At 40.6% G+C, this 20170-nt stretch overlaps 1 protein-coding gene across 4 annotated transcripts; it reads left to right on the plus strand.

Moving 5' to 3' along the window:
- The first annotated feature begins 98 nt into the window (after window positions 1-98).
- On the plus strand, window positions 99-19959 carry LOC106563142 (small glutamine-rich tetratricopeptide repeat-containing protein beta). Of its 4 annotated transcripts, none has more exons than XM_045689928.1 (12): window positions 99-403; window positions 1637-1741; window positions 2470-2573; window positions 2763-2844; window positions 3030-3129; window positions 5006-5110; window positions 5327-5465; window positions 15368-15430; window positions 17515-17552; window positions 18701-18784; window positions 19084-19204; window positions 19524-19959. In XM_045689928.1, exons 2-11 carry the CDS (start codon window positions 1642-1644, stop codon window positions 19193-19195), a joined length of 927 nt encoding a protein of 308 aa, XP_045545884.1. In that variant the 5' UTR covers window positions 99-403; window positions 1637-1641; the 3' UTR covers window positions 19196-19204; window positions 19524-19959. The 4 variants fall into 4 exon arrangements, with proteins under 4 accessions (XP_045545884.1, XP_045545885.1, XP_045545883.1 ...); XM_045689929.1 differs by having other exon boundaries at window positions 19589-19959; XM_045689927.1 differs by having other exon boundaries at window positions 19507-19545.
- Window positions 19960-20170: the final 211 nt, after the last annotated feature.

The following is a 20170-nucleotide window of genomic DNA, read 5'->3' on the forward strand; positions in this document are numbered from 1 at the left end:
TATTTTAAGTGTTTATAATATTCCCAAAGGGAAACATTTATAGTAGAAAAACGATTGGAACCATTTTCCCTTTTGACAGCTAGGTTTTGTGGGTATTATGACACCTCCACTGCGGGGCTCGATTCATGTGGAATTAACAAACACAACCACGACTTTGACAATAGACTACTTGCACAGCGTTCGACACACTACAATTCGTATCGAAAACATGATAGCAGCAAGTTCAAACGGTTTTCTACATGCAATTCGGAAAACCCTCTCTTATTCAACTCTCCTCTTCACAGCTCCAGTAGTGCTACTGAATCGGTTTACTTCCGTTGTAAATGCGCAGGCGCCAGAGATGCGATCAATCTGATAGAAGTTCTCATGACGCAATAGCAGGGACAGCTGCAAACTATCTCAGGTAGGTGGGCGCACTGGGCGGGGTCGTCGAATAGCATCCCTTGACTCAATGTTGTTATTTACAATGTTACAGTACTGTATTTAGAAGGATAGGAATGAGCAGTGGAGCTGGCTTTGTTTTTCTCCCTTGTATAGACAGCTTTATTATAGCGATGCTCTGCCATTATAGGTTGCAGACTGGTAGAGAGGCGCACTGTCGGTGATGATCAGGGAAGATCATGTATTTGGACACGCTATGTAAATAATCAATATATGTCTGTCATCATAGACAGCTATTTACTTTAGATAAGGATGCATTAGGTTGACATGGGATGAAAATCTCAAATCCCTACTGGCATTAGTAGCTACACCGCATCATCCCATCGCGTCATCACTACATCTTTTGTTATGAGGTTGATGTCAACAGAACAGAGCGCTAGAGTTGCCTTGCTTTGAAATGTCAAACAAGCATGATTATACATTTTAGGTTTTTACAATTATGCATGGTTGCAAAACTGTCAACGATATAATAGAGATAATTCATTAAAATGTATGTTTGTATTATGCCATTCCAAACATTGATTGTGTCATAATTTATTTCAATGCAATGTCAAGTAATATCCCATATCCTCATATCTAATAATATGGGAAAACATGGGTTCCCTGTTGCGTAGGTTATGGATTATTTATAATGGCACACCTGGTTGTGCTTGATGTTTATGCAGTACTACTGTACAGTAATGCAAGATCCTCAGTATTAGTATTGTAAATATGTTTCACCATCCAAAATTAAAATTAGTAGACAATAGACATGAAAAGACTACCAAATCCCCTCGCTACAAATGTGTATCACATTGAAATCTGAATTATGTTGAATAATCTGAAGAATGCATGATTACTGAACTGTAAGACACATTTCAGTTGTACAACTGACTAGGTATCCCCCTTTCCCTTACTCATACAGAATGGCTTATACACACACTCAACTTTCCTCTTGAGTTGTCTTGGAAACAGACCTGCATTTTACCACAGGCAGTAATGTATTGTATTTGGTGCAATGTATTAACAACTTGGCTCCAATGTACCACATTACAATGACTTGAGCTAATCTTACCGTAAGGGAGTCCAGTAAAAATAGAACTGTCATAAAACAACCATTCGTGACGCTTATTCTAGTTTGAATGAACTCTACAGCCTCTCACTGTGTGGGATTCTATTCTATGTATCCCTAAATGCTATATTATTTTTTTTGCAGCGAAAATGGCTGTGGAGAAGCGCTTGGCATTCTCTATTGTGCAGTTCCTGCGAGATCAAACTCACTGTGGTGCTTTGAATTCCGATGAGCAGGAAAGCCTCGAAGGTAGATCAGCGTAGGATCACTGTCCGTTTATGAAAATACTGTACCCTGCTCTCTCCAATTCAGGGAGTTGTGGTTGGACTACAATAACATGTGCACTATGTCTTCTTATCAAATACACCCACAGATAACTGCCAAAATAAAAGAAACACCTACATAAATTGTCATAATAGGGTGTTGGGCCAAGACGAGCCACCAGAACAGCTTCAATATGCATTGGCATAGATGCTACAAGTGTCTAGAACTCGCTTGGAGGGATGCGACACCATTCTTCCACAAGAAACTGAGCTGTTTATATTATTGTTATACAGGTTATTGTTTTGTTGATGGTGGTAGAAAACGCTATCTCAGCCACCACTCCAGAATCTCCCATAAGTATTTCATTGGGTTAAGATCTGGTGATTGAGACAAACACACACAACAACAACTTTAAAACACCCTATGCTCCTTTGAGACCTCTCTTTCAAAGTCACTGAGATCTCTTCTAGCCATGGTAGCCACAATAATGGGCAACTGGGCATTTTTATACATGACCCTAATCATGGGATGGGATGTTAATTGCTTAATTAACTCAAGAACCATACCTGTGTGGAAGCACCTGCTTTCAATATACTTTGCATCCTTCATTTACGCAAGTGTTTCCTTTATTTCGGCAGTTACCTGTATAACAATAATATAAACAGCTCAGTGTTGACTATTGTGTTATTACAACACCATTTTTTCCCTTGTAGTTGCAATACAATGTTTGGAGACCACCTTCAAGATCAACTCCAGTGACTGTCATCTCGCAGCACCACAACCTCTCACTGAAATATTCCTCAATTCTCTCCTCAAGGTGGGGTTACTCTCTGATTCTCTACCTTATTTCAAACTCTTTTACCTTAACTACAACATTAACCTGTCTGTGTGCAGTTCATCAATCATTCTCAAATCAATAACCTCACAATCAGTAAACTACAATAATGTATAATGTATATTAGGCTTTATTGATATTTTACTTTATCTGTCATTGTATTTTCCTCAGAATGATCAGAATAACCCGGAGCCACCAGAGACGTCCCCATCACCAGAAGACACAGAGAGGGCAGAACAACTGAAGAATGAAGGTACCTGGCACTGTTTTAATATGTAGTGTAGACTTATGAAAAATACACTTTGGATGAGTGCAAACTCAGTTTAAGTGCACTTCCGTTTTCCTTCAGATTGACAATGTTTTGTAATGTTGTCGTAAAGTCTGTCAGTAGACGTGACCTGATCATCAGTTTGAAATAAAACGACATTTCATTTTCAGGGAATAATCACATGAAAGAGGAGAACTACAGCTGTGCGGTGGAATGCTACTCAAAAGCCATCAATCTGGACCTCCGAAACGCTGTCTACTACTGTAACAGGTACACACAACCGCTTCTGAAATGGAGAAGTATTAACACTGTATTCAAATGAGAAATATATAACATAACACCTAAATTATGTCTGTATCTATTGTGTTTTTATACCAACTATATTGGTAATTATTTTGTAAAACTGTGACAATAACTCATGTTATGCTTGTACTATACATAGATAATACAGTTACAGTACTGTCTGAGCTGAAAGACATAGTGTCATACACATCTGGTGAACCAGACTACTAGGCAGGCACACAGCTGCTGCAGCCTTTGCATGTGCCTGCTGTCGTGTCTTTGGCATCATTAAAACTGAAGACCTATTTATCAAATAACTCTCTGTAATTATTATTACGCGATTAAACTGATTAATCATGTAACTGTAATTAACTAGGAAGTCAGGGCACCAAGGAAAATATTCAGATTACAAAGTTATAATTTTCCTAATATAACTTTCAGATAATTTAATATCTGATCAATTAGTCTTCGAATTAATGAATTATTATTTACCTCACGTTAGTCTCATTCCAAACGTCGTAAATTGTTGGTTATCTGCACGAACCCAGTCTTCACTATGAGTCATCCATACATCAATTGTCTTAAAATCATTCATTTACTAACTAAGTAATTCACAGAAATGCATAACAAACAGTAGATATGTTTACAAGGAAATGATAGGAGAATGTGCCCAAGTGGGCTAAACCGGCATGGCGGCTTGTTAGACAAAAGGGGAGTGGGGGTCAGCTGAGAAGGCACTACAGAGTTGATAATTATAACAATTGAAATGCTAACCCTTTGCACATGAACGCTCACTCATTCGGGAACAATTGCAATCAATATATATATTTACGCTCAGTGTGTCGTCGGGATCTCTGTTGAAAAGTTTGTTTCTGTTGGAAAGTCTGTCCGCCCTCTCTCTCTCTCTCTCTCTCTCTCTCTCTGTCGTGGTTAGAGTGGATAGTTCAGAGTAACATTCATTCATGTCGTTATAGAATAGCTGTTTCGGCGGTTGTCGGTCTTCGTGTTCAATGATACCAAATTCCTAGCTGCAGACTAGTAATTAATATCAAAGACTTGTTCTTATTCTGTCGGTATCGATAGTCTAAGAGTTTAACCACGTGGTATGGTTAAAAGTTCAGCCAGAGAAATGCATGGTCTGCAAACCTTGGCCCTCTCGTTATTGAGGTAAGCTGGTCTCCTCTCAAACCTTGGCCCTCTCGTTATCGAGGTAAGCTGGTCTGAAGTGGGAAAACCCAGTTGGGGGTTTTATTTGGAAGAGCAGAAAAGGGCCTGTCACATGACGCCAGACCATAACTGTGCTCATGAACGGTCCTCTGATTTAGTTAAACTGCAAAGAGAATTGGAGTTTCCTTCATTAAACAGTCCAAAATCACATTACACAATTTCATAAACAGTTTCACCCTTATTCATTCATTTTATACAACCATTAGATGTAAGTCTCATACCTGAGACTCTTCTATAAACATGGTTATGGTAATGTGGCGGTATTGTCTCTCATGAGTTTCACAAAATTGTACCAAACGGACCAGTTCGTAGCTGGATTCTTCACCGATCTTTTATACCTTCTCCAGAACATAAATGTCGTTTGGTTCTCCAGTTCTGTGAGATGGAAGAAATTCCTTTGTCCTCTCTATGAAAACTCACTCTCTCTCTATACTGTGGCCATGAGGAGAGGGTCTCCTCATAGGAATTTACGACCTCTCTTACAGAGCCTGGTGAAGGGGGTATAAAGAGGGAGATGGTGCTCGCTGTACCCAAAGAGGGCAACGTCATGACACTGCCTTATTGATCTGAGTGCAAATAAATGAACCTGAGCATCTGGTTGTGTGTCTGGCTGTTGCTGCTGTTGTCATCACCGCAGGGCTGCAGCCCACAGTAGACTGGGTAACTACACAGAAGCAACGGGGGACTGTGAGAGGGCCATAGGGATCGACCCCAGCTACAGTAAAGCCTATGGGAGAATGGGGTGAGTTAGACATGGGAGAGTAGTGGAAATGTTGTTTACAATGTGTAGTCATGTATCTTTTGAGGAATATGGCATTGCTTTTTGGAACTTTGTTTATAGAGCAATAGCAGTATCTGGTGATAATGCAAGAATTTGGCTTGAAAATAGCTATTGTTTTGCTATGGAGTTAAATTTACTGCACTTCTCCAATGTCTCTTATTCCCTGTGTGTCTCTAGATTGGCATTTACTGCTATGAATAAGTTCCCAGAGGCCATCTCCTACTTTAAGAAAGCTCTGGTGTTAGATCCAGAGAACGACACCTACAAATCCAACCTGAAGATTGCTGAGCAAAAGCAAAAAGAGGCAGTCAGTCCTGTAAGTAGTGCTGTTTTACCTCCTTGTGTGATTTGATGTCTGAAGGTCAATCTAAGCAAAAACACTGTTAACACATGTAATAATATATCATTACTCCCCTACAAATACTGTCACTACAGCTCCAATAATGGACACTTTATTTACATGTGAACACAATTCTCACTAGAGTTCTTCATGTACTATTAAATGTGTATCTTATATCCCACGGGTATTTAAGTGTGTCAAGATATCCCAATTGTGTCAACAGCTTTATCAGACACATTTAATATTCCTGCTTTTAGCAGTGGTACAAAATGATATCATACTGAACCTACAGACGGATTTATCTTTTCCGATTCAGCGTCAAACTGTACTATGAAACAAAGATAAATTACATAAAGAATGATAGTCAAACGCGTTGGAGCACCTTAAATTAAATTTTAAGCAAAAAGGAAAACTTGGCTCCATCATTCATTGAATCAGATGGCTCATTCATCACAAAACCCACTGGTATTGCCAGCTTCTTTAATGATTTTTTAATTGGCAAACATAGGCATGACATGCCAACAACCAATTCTGAACCTAAATGACCAAATTATGAAAGACAAGCATTGTAATTTTGTTGTCTATCAACAATGACAAGCCACCTGGGTCTGACAACTTGGATGGAAAATGACTGAAGATGATAGCGGACGATTTGCCACTCCTATTTGCCCTCTCTTCAATCTAAACCTACAGGAAAGTGTGTGCCCTCAGGCCTGGAGGGAAGCAAAAGTCATTTCGCTACACAAGAATAGCAAAGCACCCTTTACTGGTTCAAACAGCCAACCTATCAGCCTTTTACCAAGCCTTAGTAAACTTTTTGAAAAAATTGTGTTTGACCAGATACAATGCTATTTCACAGTAAACAAATTAACAACAGATTTTCAGCAGGCTTATAGCAAAGGGCATTCAACGTGTACAGCACTTACACAAATTACTGATGATTGGCTGAGAGAAATTGATGTTACAAATAATGTGGAAGCTGTTTTGTTAGACTTCAGTGCAGCCTCTGACATTATCGATCATAATGACTTCTTGACTTTAGATCCCCTGCTATATTGTGGATCGAGAGTTACCTCTCTAACAGAACACAGAGGGTGTTCTTTAATGGAAGCCTCTCCAACATAATCCAGGTTTAGTGAGGCATTCCCCAGGGCAGCTGTCTAGGCCCCTTCATTTTTTCAGTCTTTACTAATGACCTGCCACTGGCTCTGAGTAAAGCCTGTGTGTCTATGAATGCTGATGACTCAACACTATACACGTCAGCTACCACAGCAAGTGAAATCACTGCAAGCAACACTTAACAAAGAGCTGCAGACAGTTTCAGAATGAGTGGCAATAAATAACTAAAAGCATTGTATTTGGGACAAATTATTCACTAAACCCAAAACCTCAACTAAGTCTTGTAATGAATAATGTGGAAATTGAGCACATTGAGGAGACTAAACTGCTTGGATTAACCCAAGAATGTAAACTGTTGTCGTGTCTTTGGTTATGCCGGATTAAGTGATATGACATGCTAACTTATAAAATGATTTCTCTGTAATTAATATTACCTGATTAAGCTAATCATGTAAATGTAATTAACTAGAAAGTCGGGGCACCACGGAAGAACGTTTATAGAGCTGTTATCTTCCGAATAAACTCTTAAAATACTTTGTAATATTTTACATCGATAGCAGTCAATATTAACCTCTATGGGCTAGGTGGGACACTAGCGTGCCACCCGTGGTGCACTCCATCAACAGCAGGTGCATTTCAAGAGCGGCAAATTTGAATCCAAATAAATGTCAAAATTCAAATTTTTCAAACATTTTACAACTATTTTACACCCTTTGAAAGATAAACATCTCCTTAATCTAACCACGTTTTACGATTTCAAAAAGGTTTTACGGCGAAAGCATAAATTTAGAATATGTTAGGACAGTACATTTACAAGAGTTGTGTGTAATGTTTTGTCAATTCAAAGACAGGGTAACCAAAACCATAAAACCAGCTAAAATGATGCACTAACCTTTTACAATCTCCATCAGATGACACTCCTAGGACATTATGTTAGACAATGCATGCATTTTTAGTTCTATCAAGTTCATATTTATATCCAAAAACAGCGTTTTACTATGGCATTGATGTTGAGGAAATCGTTTCCCTCCAATAACCGGCAGTCAAGTCAGCGTCACAAATTAAATAATTAAAATTAGAAAACATTGGTAAAATATTATATTGTCATTTAAAGAATTATAGATTTACATCTCTTGAACGCAATCAACTTGCCAGATTTAAAAATAACCTTACTGGGAAATCACACTTTGCAATAATCTGAGCACTGCGCCCAGAAAAATACGCGTTGCGATACAGACTAGACGTCATGTTGGGGAGATCTAAAATCGAAAATACTATGTAAATAATCCATTACCTTTGATTCTCTTCATCAGATGTCACTTCCAGGTATCACAGGTCCATAACGAATGTAGTTTTGTTCAAAAAAGCTCATCATTTATGTCCAAAAATCTCCGTCTTGTTAGCACATGATCTAAGCCAGCCGGACTTCTCGTCATGAACGAGGGGAAAAAATATATTTACGTTCGTTCAAACATGTCAAACGTTGTATAGCATAAATCATTAGGGCCTTTTTTAACCAGAACATGAATAATATTCAAGGTGGACGAATGCATACTCTTTTATAACGTATTGGAACGAGGGTACCCAACATGAACTCGCGTGCCAAGAGTCTAATGGGACATCATCGTTCCATGGCTCTTGTTCGGTCAGATCTCCCTCCAGAAGACTCAAAACACTTTGTAAAGGCTGGTGACATCTAGTGGAAGCAATAGGAAGTGCCAAAATATTCCTCAGCCCCTGTGTTTTTCAATGGGATAGGTTTAAAGGCAATACAACACATCAGGTATCCACTTCCTGTCAGAAAATGTCTCAGGGTTTTGCCTGCCAAATGAGTTCTGTTATACTCACAGACACCATTCAAACAGTTTTAGAAAATGTAGGGTGTTTTCTATCCATATGTAATAAGTATATGCATATTCTAGTTACTGGGTAGGAGTGGTAACCAGATTAAATCGGGTATGTTTTTTTATCCAGCCGTGACATTACTGCCCCCTAGCCCTAACAGGTTAACCCTTGTTTTATTTTCAGTCTCATAATGAAAGTTGTAAATTCTTGGTTATCTTCACGAACCCTGGCTAACAAGTTGAATCAGCAATACAAAATTGGGTTTAATTATTTATTTACTAAATACCTAACTAATCACACAGAATTACAAATACACAGAATACAATGATGTCATACAGAAAACGTCCTGGTGGACGGAACCTGTATGAAAGCTGGTTACACAAAGGAAAGGGGGTTGGGCTTGAATGAAAGAGCGGGAAGATTTAGGAACACAGAAACAGCAGCTATGCTATCGTAAATACATTATCTTATGCATTCTAAATTACCGCCCATTTGGAAAAAGGAAAATGCAATAAATATTTACTCTGAGCTGCGCTTCGGTAGATTGGTCGTAGATGCTGGCCGGGTTGGCCAACAGACCTTCCTGTCCTCGCAAGAATGTCTCTGGTGGTAAATTGGATACGTGGTGGTATCTTCGTCCGTCTGCTAGACTGGATCCGTCGTCCGTCCTTTCCTAGCCCAGGTTACAGCGGCCGCTGCTAACTCAACGGCTAGGAAGTAGCACTTCTGTAGTGAATAAGCTCAAAGTTCATACCAGTTCATACCAGAGCTCACGCCGAGGTTGGCTTAGTTCTGTACTTGACATGTGTGTCCTTCTAACGTAGAGGCTGCAGACCTCCCGTACTGGAACCCCTGGTTATCTTTTCGTCAAAGGCTTATATAGTGGAGAGGGGGAGGGAGGTGTTTCATCGTTTATAACCCCTGTCTCTTCACAGGGTTGGGCCACTGATCGAGCAGGGCACTTTCCTTATGAAAACCCAATTCTCTCGTTTGGAAGCTAAAATTACATTTAATCTCCTAACAAACATTTTCCATATCAAACATTTCAATTGCATAACAATTCCATGTGACTCTGATAACTAGAGGGTGTATACTTTCCCAGGTACAGTTTATGTCGTCCTGTCATCAATCATAATGTCTCAGATGACAACTGAAATGAAATCCATACTCATTACGTTATCAAGCATATTTCCAACTGGTTTTATTAACAAAATATGGTTCCTTTTCCCCATTTGTTTGATGTTCCCAGACTCTCTATATTTAACACAGGCTATTCAAGTCCTTCAGTAGACTCAGAGAGGGGAAGGGAGAAAGGTATTTATGGGGGGGGGGGTCATAAACCTTACCCACAGGCCAACGTCATGACACTGTCATGGTCAAAACATATTGATGCAACAGTAGCTAACATGGGGAGAGGTCTGTCCATAATAAAGCATTGCTCTGCCTTCTTAACAACGCTATGAACAAGGCAGGTCCTACAGGCCCTAGTTTTGTCGCACCTGGACTACTATCAAGTCGTGTGGTCAGGTGCCACAAAGAGGGACTTAGGAAAATTACAATTGGCCCAGAACAGGGCAGCACAGCTGGCCCTTAAGTACATGGAGAGCTATGTGTACACTGGCTCAAAATAGAGGAGAGATTGACTTCATCACTACTTGTATTTGTGAGAAGTATTGACATATTGAATGCTCCGAGCTGTCTGTTTAAACTACTAGCACACAGCTCACACACATGCATACCCCACAAGACGCCAGAGGTCTCTTCACATTCCCCAAGTCCAGAACAGACTATGGGAGGCGCACAGTACTAAACTACTGGTCAAAAGTTTTATAACACCTACTCATTCAAGGGTTTTTCTTTATTTTTACTATTTTCTACATTGTAGAATAATAGTGAAGACATCAAAACTATGAAATAACACATATGGAATCATGTGGTAACGAAAAAAGTGTTAAACAAATCAAAATATATTTTAGATTTTAGATTCTTCAAATAGCCACCCTTAGCCTTGATGACAGCTTTGCACACTCATGACATTCTCTCAACCAGCTTCATGAAGTAGTCACCTGGAATCCATTTCAATTAACAGGTGTGCCTCTTAAACGTTAATTTGTGGAATTTCTTTCCTTCTTAATGTGTTTGAGCCAATCAGTTGTGTTGTGACAAGGTGGGGTGGGGGGTATACAGAAGATAGCCCTATTTGGTAAAATACCAAGTCCAAGAACAGCTCAAATAAGCAAAGAGAAATGACAGTCCATCCTTACTTTAAGACATGAAGGTCAGTCAATATGGAACATTTCAAGAGCTTTTAAAGTTTCTTCAAGTGCAATCGCTATGATGAAACTGGCTCTCATGAGGACCACCACAGGAATGGAAGACCCAGAGTTACGTCTGTTGCAAAGGATAAGTTCATTAGAGTTACCAGCCTCAGAAATTGCAGCCCAAATAAATGCTTCACAGAGTTCAATTAACAGACATTGCAACATCAACTGTTCAGAGGAGACTGTGTGAATCAGGCCATCATGGTCAAATTGCTGCAAAGAAAACACTATTAAAGGGCACCAATAAAAGAAGAGACTTGCTTGGGCCAAGAAACACAAGCAATGGACATTAGACCGGTGGAAATTTGAGTTCAAATTTGAGATTTTTGGTTCCAACCACTGTGTGTTTGTGAGACGCAGTGTGGGTGAACGGATGATCTCCGTATGTGTATTTCCCACCGTAAAGCATGGAGGAGGAGGTGTTATGGTGTGGGGGTGCTTTGCTGGTGACACTGTCTTTGATTTATTTAGAATTCAAGGCACACTTAAGCAGCATTGCGACTACAGCATTCTGCAGCGATACGCCATCCCATCTGGTTTGGGCTTAGTGGGACTATCATTTGTTTTTCAACAGGACAATGACCCAACACACCTCCAGCCTGTGTAAGTGCTATTTTACCAAGAAGGAGAGTAATGGAGTGCTGCATCAGATGACCTGCCCTCCACAATTCCCCGACCTCAACCAAATTGAGATGGTTTGGGATGAGTCAGACCGCAGAGTGAAGGAATAGCAGCCAACAAGCGCTTAGAATATGTGGGAACTCCTTCAAGACTGTTAGAAAAGCATTCCAGGTGAAGCTGGTTGAGAGAATGCCAAGAGTGTGCAAAGCTGTCATCAAGGCAAAGGGTGGCTATTTGAAGAATCTCAAATATACAGTTGAAGTCGGAGGTTTACATACACCTTAGCCAAATACATTTAAACACAGTTTTTCACCACTCCTGACAATTTATACTAGTAAAAATTCCCTGTCTTAGGTCAATTAGGATCACCACTTTATTTTAAGAATGTGAAATGTCAGAATAATAGTAGAGAGAATGATTTATTTCAGCTTTTATTTCTTTCATCACATTCCCAGTGGGTCAGAAGTTTACATACACTCAATTAGTATTTGATAACACTGCCTTTAAATTGTTTAACTTGGGTCAAACATTTCAGGTAGCCTTCCACAAGCTTCCCACAATAAGTTGGGTGAATGTTGGCCCATTCCTCCTGACAGAGCTGGTGTAACTGAAGGAGGTTTGTAGGCCTCCTTGCTTGCACACACTTTTTCAGTTCTGCCCACACATTTTCTATAGGATTAAGGTCAGGGCTTTGTGATGACCTCTCCAATACCTTGACTTTGTTGCCATTTTGCCACAACTTTGGAAGTATGCTTGGGGTCATTGTCCATTTGGAAGACCCATTTGCGACCAAGCTTTAACTTCCTGACTGATGTCTTGAGATGTTGCTTCAATATATCCACATAATTTTACTTCCTCATGATGCCATCTGTTTTGTGAAGTGCACCAGTCCCTCCTGCAGCAAAGCACCCCAACAACATGATGCTGCCACCCCCGTTCTTCACGGTTGGGATGGTGTTCTTCGACTTGCAAGCATGCCCCTTTTTCCTCCAAACATAACGATGGTCATTATGGCCAAACAGTTCTATTTTTGTTTCATCAGACCAGAGGACATTTCTCCAAAAAGTACGATCTTTGTCCCCATGTGCAGTTGCAAACCGTAGTCTGGCTTTTTTATGGCGGTTTTGTAGCAGTGGCTTCTTCCTTGCTGAGCGGCCTTTCAGGTTATGTCGATATAGGACTCGTTTTACTGTGGTGTCGTGTCTTTGGCATCATTATTAAAATGAAGACTTATTTTATCAAATCAATTCTCTGTAATTATTATTACTTAATTAAACTAATCATGTAAATGTAATTAACGAGGAAGTTGGGGCACCAAGGAAAATCTTCAGATTACAAAGTTATAATTTTCTTAATATAACTGTCACGTCCTGACCAGCAGAGGGTGTTGTTGTGTAGTTTTGGTCAGGACGTGGCAGAGTATGTCTGTGTATGTGTGTTCTGGGTGTTGTATTTCTATGTGGGTCTGTGTGGCTCCCGATCAGGGACAGCTGGTTATCGTTGTTCCTGATTGGGAGTCATATAATTAGGAGTATGTTTGTCACTTGGGGTTGTGGGTGGTTGTGCTAACACTGCTAGTCTTTGGTATGTACGTAGCCTGTTAGCCATTTTTGTTTTTCCCGTGGATACTTTGCTCTTATACATTAAAAAGATGAGTATCTACATTTCACCTGCTGCAGTTTGGTCTCTTCAACATGGCTGTAATTATGACAATAACTTTTCAGATATTTTAATATTGATCAATTAGTCTTCTAACTAATGAATCATTCTTTACCTAACAATGTCTCATTCCGAACGTCGTAAATCCTTGGTTATCTGCACGAACCCAGTCTTTACTATAAATCATCCAAACATCAATTGTCTTTACTAACTAACTAAATAATCACAGAAATGCACAAACAAACAGTAGATGGTTACAAGGAAGTGATAGGGAATGTTCCCTAGTGGCTAAACCGATATGGCGGCTTGGTGGACAAAAGGGGAAGTGGGTGTGGCTGAGAAGGCTGGGAAAGACAAAAGACACTACACAGTTGATAATTATAATAATTGAAATGCTAATCCTTTGCACATGAATGCTCACTCATTCGGGAATATTTGCAATCAGTATACATATTTACGCTCAGTGTGTCGTCATGATCTCTGTTGGAATCGTCCGTCTTTCTGTTGGAAAGTTCATTTGAGATTCTCTCTGCATCCCTGGAGTCTTTGGTTAGAATGGATACTTCAGAGGAACATTCAGAAATGTTCTTATAGAATAGATGTTTCGGCGGTTGTCGGTCTTCACATTCCAGGTCAACATAAATTCTAGCTACAGACTAGTAATTAGTATAGAAGATTTGCTCTTATTCTGTCGGTATCGATAGTCTCAGAGTTGAACTATTTCCATGTAGCCAATGCTCCACGTGGTTTGGTTAGGAATTCAACAACCGAGGAATGCATGGTCTCTACTCAAACCTTAGCCCTCTCGGTAATCGAGGTACGCTTGGTCTGAAGGGAATTTCTCTTGGTGGGGGTTTTATTTGGAACAGCAGAAAGGCTTTCCCATGACGCCAGATTAATGTCTGTGCTCATGGGGCGGGCCAAGGACTTAGTTAACTTTAAAGGGAATTGGATTCTCTTTCATTAAACAGTTTAAAATCACATTACATAATTTTACAAATAGTTTAATCTTTTCTCATTCATTTTATACAATAATTAGATGCAAATCACATAACGGAGACTCTATTATAAACAGAGTTATGGTAATGTGGCTGTATTGTCTCATGAGGTCACAAACATTAGACAAAATGGACCGGTCGTAGCTGGATTCTCCACCGACCGTTTACACATTCTCCAAAACATGGATATTGTTCAGTTCTCAAGTTCTGTGAGGTAGAAGAAGTGCCTTTGTTCTACTGTGAACCCTCTCTCTATACTGCATGGCCGGGGGGGAAGGGAGTCTCCTCATGGAATTTACGACCTGAGATAACAGAGCCTGAGTGTAAGGGGAAGAGTGAGGCGGCGGGGGGGGGAATTGGTGCTTGCTATATCCAAAGAGGATATAGATACTTTTGTACCTGTTTCCTCCAGCATCTTCACAAGGTCTTTTTCTGTTGTTCTGGGATTGATTTGCACTTTTCGCACCAAAGTACGTTCATCTCTAGGATACAGAACACGTCTCCTTCTTGAGCAGTATGATGGCTGCGTGGTCCCATGGTGTTTATACTTCCGTACTATTGTTGTACTGATGTACGTGGTACCTTCAGGCGTTTGGAAATTGCTCCCAAGGATGAACCAGACTTGTGGAGGTCGACAATTTGTTTTCTGAGGTCTTGGCTGATTTCTTTTGATTTACCCATGATGCCAAGCAAAGAGGCACTGAGTTTGAAGGTAGACCTTGAAATACATCCACAGGTACACCTCCAGTTGACTCAAATTATGTCAATTAGCCTGTCAGAAGCTTCTAAAGCCATGATATAATTTTCTGGAATTTTCCAAGCTGTTTAAAGGCACAGTCAACTTAGTGTATGTAAACTTCTGACCCACTGGAATTGTGAAACAGTGAATTATAAGTGAAATAATCTGTCTGTAAACAATTGTTGGAAAAATGACTTATGTCATGCACAAAGTAGATGTCCTAACTGACTTGCCAAAACTATAGTTTGTTAACAAGAAATTTGTGGAGTGGTTGAAAAATGAGTTTTAATGACTCCAACCTAAGTATATGTAAACTTCTGACTTCAACTGTATATTCCACATCAAGTAACTCATGCAAGCAGTAAAATCCGATTGAAGAAAATGATAAAAATACAGCTTATGGAGTGTGAAGAGATGGGGACTGTGAAGAGACACACACACACAAGCACAGACACACGTACACACACACACGATAACATAAGTACTATACACACATGCCTTCCTTGGCAGCAGCTAATAGCGATTCATAATAAAAACAAATACAAAATGAAGCCTTTGAATGTTTGCTTGTTATAGATAGCTACGGGACTGGGATTTGACATGGCCAGCCTCATCAACAACCCTGCCTTCATCAGCATGGTAAGACTATGATTAGTGCTGGGCTGGAACAAACACATGCACACAACATGTACAGTGCATTCAGAAAGTATTCAGACCCCTTCCCTTTTCCACATTTTGTTACGTTACAGCCTTATTCTAAAATTGATTAAATAAATACAAATTCTCATCAAACTACACACAATACCCCATAATGACAAAGTGAAAACAGATCTATACTTTTTTTGAGCTCAGGTGCATCCTGTGTCCATTGAGCATCCTTGAGATGTTTCTACAACTTGATTGGCGTCCACCTGTGGTAAATTCAATTGATTGGATATGATTTGGAAAGGCACACATCTGTCTATATAAGGTCCCACAGTTGACAGTGCATGTCAGAGCAAAAACCAAGCCACGAGGTCAAAGGAATTGTCCGTAGAGCTCTGAGACAGGATTGTGTCAAGGCACAGATCTGAGGAAGGGTACCAAAAAATGTCTGCAGCATTGAAGGTCCCCAAGAACACGGTGGCCTCCATCATTCTTAAATGGAAGAAGTTTGGAACCACCAAGACTCTTCCTAGAGCTGGCCGCCCTGCTAAACTGAGCAATTGGGGGAGAAGGGCCTTTGTCAGGGAGATGACCAAGAACCCAATGGTCACTCTGACTGAGCTCCGGAGATTCCCATTGGAGATGAGAGAACCTTCCAGAAGGACAATCTTCTCTGCAGCACTCCACCAATCAGGCCTTTATGGAAGAGTAGCCAGACGTACTCCTCAGTAAAAGGCACATTACAGCTTGCTTGGAGTTTGCCAAAAGGCACCTAATGGAGACTCAGACCATGAGAAACAAGATTCTCTGGTCTGATGAAACCAATATTTCACTCTTTGGCCTTAATGCTAAGCATCACGTCTGGAGGAAACCTGGCACCATCCCTATGGTGAAGCATGGTGGTGGCAGCATCATGCTGTGGGGATGTTTTTCAGCGGCAGGGACTGGGAGACTACTCAGGTTCGAGGGAAAGATGAACAGAGCAAAGTACAGAGCGATCCTTGATGAAAACCTGCTCCAGAGCGCTCAGGACCTCAGACTGGGGCGAAGGTTCACCTTCCAACAGGACAACGACCCTAAGCACACAACCAAGACAACGCAGGAATGGCTTCGGGACAAGTCTCTAAATGTGCTTGAGAGGCCCAGCCAGAGCACGGACTTGAACCCGATCGAACATCTGGAGAGACCTGAAAATTGCTGTGTAGCGACGCTCCCCATTCAACCTGACAGAGCATGAGAGGATCTGCAGAGAAGAATGGGAGAAACTCCCCAAATACAGGTGTGCCAAGCTTGTAGCACCAAAGACTGATGTGTGTAGATTGATGAAAAAAACACCAACAATTTAAACCATTTTAGAATAAGTCTGTAAAACATAACATAATGTGAAAAAAGTCAAGTGGTCTGAATACTTTCTGAATGCACTGTACCTGGGTGGAAGTAGATGTTGTTTTCCATAATGTACTTTAGGTGTGCTTATACGGTGCACCAGATGCGGGGGGTGGGGGTATGCACTTTGGGGACTATTCCATTGGTTCTATGACATCAGAAAAGTAAATCAGGCGCACCTGCAATATTTGAAAGAAAATAAATACTATATTCGACCCAGGTCTGACGCACATTGCAGTCCCTCCAGGGCCAAGGCCATCCCTGGTCTAGACAAATCCTAGACACGGATTCCTCATACTTCTTTTATGAGTGTTTGTGATACGGTTACTAGTGGAGAATGCTTCCTAAAATTAACCACATGCCTTGCACAGTTGGCCTGGTATTCCACCAATGCCATTGTCAAGGGGCCTGGGGACATTCAAGGCGTTGATCATGACTGGTTGATTGAATGGGTGGCTGATGGAACGCCTACCAGGCAGAGAGTGCATGTCATTATAAGCATACCAATGCTACATGGCAGCAGCTGGGCTGAATCATGAATAGTTTTACTAGACAGCTATACAATTGGTACCAGCACTAAGTAGCCATGCCACTTGAGAATGCATCTGGTTCCCCATCAACGCTGTTAATTAATTGTCATTTTCACACATTTAAATGGGTGACATGGTGATTGGCTTTGTGTGTATTTACAGGCCGCCAGTGTGATGCAGAACCAGCAAGTGCAACAGCTGTGAGTGTTCGGCATGTTTCAGCATACCCAGGGCTGGGGCTCAATAGTGTGAGGCATCCTTTCCTCATCTCGTTTCCTTCATCTGCACTGATCTGGATGAATAAATAGGTGAAAGCCACCCCACTGAATCTATCGAGACACAGCCCACCGAGAAATTGCCAAGAAACTGAAGATCTTGTACAACGCTGTGTACTACTCCCTTCACAGAACAGCGCAACAGTGAAGAGGCGACTCCGGGATGCTGGCCTTCTAGGCAGATCTTGGCAATTTCTCGCATGGAATAGCCTTCATTTCTCAGAACAAGAATAGACTGATGAATTTCAGAAGAAAGTTAGTTGTTTCTGGCCATTTTGAGCCTGTAATCGAATCCACAAATGCTGATGCTCCAGATACTCAACTAGTCTAAAGAAGGCCAGTTTTATTGCTTCGTTAATCAGAACAACAGTTTCCAGCAGTGCTAACATAATTGCAAAAGGGTTTTCTAATGATCAATTTGCCTTTTAAAATGATAAACTTAGATTAGCTAACACAATGTGCCATTGGAACACAGGAGTGATGGTTGTTGATAATGGGCCTCTGTACGCCTATGTAGATATTCCATTTTAAAAAATCTGCCGTTTCCAGCTTCAATAGTCATTTACAGAATTAACAATGTCTTCACTGTATTTCTGATCAATTTAATGTTATTTTAATGGACCAAAAATTTGCTCTTCTTTAAAAAACAAGGACATTTCTACGTTACCCCAAACTTTTGAACGGTAGTGTATATAGCCATGTTATTTTTACTCTTTATTTGTATTCGTTATTTAGCGTGTATTTATTCCTCATGTCACAATTTATATTTTTTATTAAAATGTGTATCTTATCTTTAACTCTGCATTGTTGGAAAAGGACCCGTAAGTAAGCATTTCACTGTTAGTCTACACCTGTTGTCTACGAAGCATGTGACAAATCAAATTTGATTTATGTTTTACTATACAAAAATACCCTACATCCCACTAATTCATAATCCTGTTATAATTTCTTGAAGAAAGCCAGAATGTAGGAATTACTGTTCAATTGTACTGAGATTTGTTTCAAGGTTTTGTCATAAAATGGCGTGTGACACATGTTTATAACTCTTTTGGGTTCTCTCCCTCTGTGGGCAGTATGTCAGGGATGATGTCCAATGCAGTGGGGGGTCCAGCAGCAGGAGTGGGAGGACTGTCAGACATCTCCAGCCTGATTGAAGCGTATGGCAGCACCATAGGGCTATTACTGTAACATACACAGGGACTCTCTGTTTATGACATTAGGTCTCTAATTACACATTTAAATAAGCATCAGACACATCAAGAATTAGTGAGGTTTCATTTGGACTAAATTATCATGAACTTCCCTTGACATTTTAAATTATTTTATAAGTTTCTTTGAAATATTTGATGTTGGATGCTACACCCTAGTTGTAACACAAGCTGCCTGACACAATGAGTACATAAGTAAAGCAGAGAAACACTAAATGCTAACTCCCCTGGTCTCTCTCTGTTTGCAGCGGTCAGCAGTTTGCCCAGCAGATCCAGCATCAGAACCCAGAGTTGATCGAACAGCTGAGGCACCACATCCGCAGCCGCTCCTTCAGTGGCAGCGCTGAGGAGCACTCGTGATCCACACAGGTCTGTGTACTACAACACAGAGGTTAGGGCTCGCTCTTAGAGTGCATCTCCATAGTCTAAAGAGGCTTCCTCCCCTTCATGTGCTCTAATGGAATGGTGAGAATTAGCATGGAGATTGTGGTGGATTTGATGCCACCTGTCCAGTTATATCATAGCAGAGACCTCATTGTACATGTGCGCTTTTGTTTTACCGGCAATAGATGGATCAGGATCTGCGTATTCATTACTTAAACTGTTATTACAATGTTGTTACACTAGGTGAAAAGGACATTTGAATGCATGTAAATGTTTCTTACCTTCAGCGTACGTTTCAATAAAGGAAGGGCAACCATATGACGTGATTACAATCTCTACACCCATTCCTTAAACTCACATCACCGGCAGAGCTGGAATGAAGGGACAGATAGAGATGAGGACGATGGCACTTCACTGGGACTGGGTCTTCAGAGAGGAGAGGAAACATTTTACACACCCAATCAGGAGACAGAGTATCTAACACATTCTATGTAGACTGAACAAAAATATGAACACAACATGTAAAGTGTTGGTCCCATGATTTCATGAGGTAAAATAAAAGATCCCTGAAATGTTCCATACGCACAAAAAAGCTTATTTCTCTCAAATGTTGTGTCCAAATTTGTTTACGTCCCTATTAGTGAGCATTTCTCCTTTGCCAAGATGATCCATCCACCTGACAGGTGTGGCATATCAAGAAGCTGATTAAACAGCATGATCATTACACAGGTGCAACTTGTGCTGGGGACCATAAAAGGCCACTCTAAAACGTGCAGTTTTGTCACACAACACAATGCCACATATGTCTCAAGTTTTGAGGGAGCGTGCAATTGGCATGCTGACTGCAGGAATGTCCACCAGAGCTGTTGCCAGTGAAGTTAATGTTAATTTTTCTACCATAAGCCACCTCCAATGTCGTATTAGAGAATTTGGCAGTACGTCCAATCGGCC

Source organism: Salmo salar, chromosome ssa11 (genome assembly GCF_905237065.1).
Source record: "Salmo salar chromosome ssa11, Ssal_v3.1, whole genome shotgun sequence".
In the NCBI taxonomy this organism is placed as follows: domain Eukaryota; kingdom Metazoa; phylum Chordata; class Actinopteri; order Salmoniformes; family Salmonidae; genus Salmo; species Salmo salar.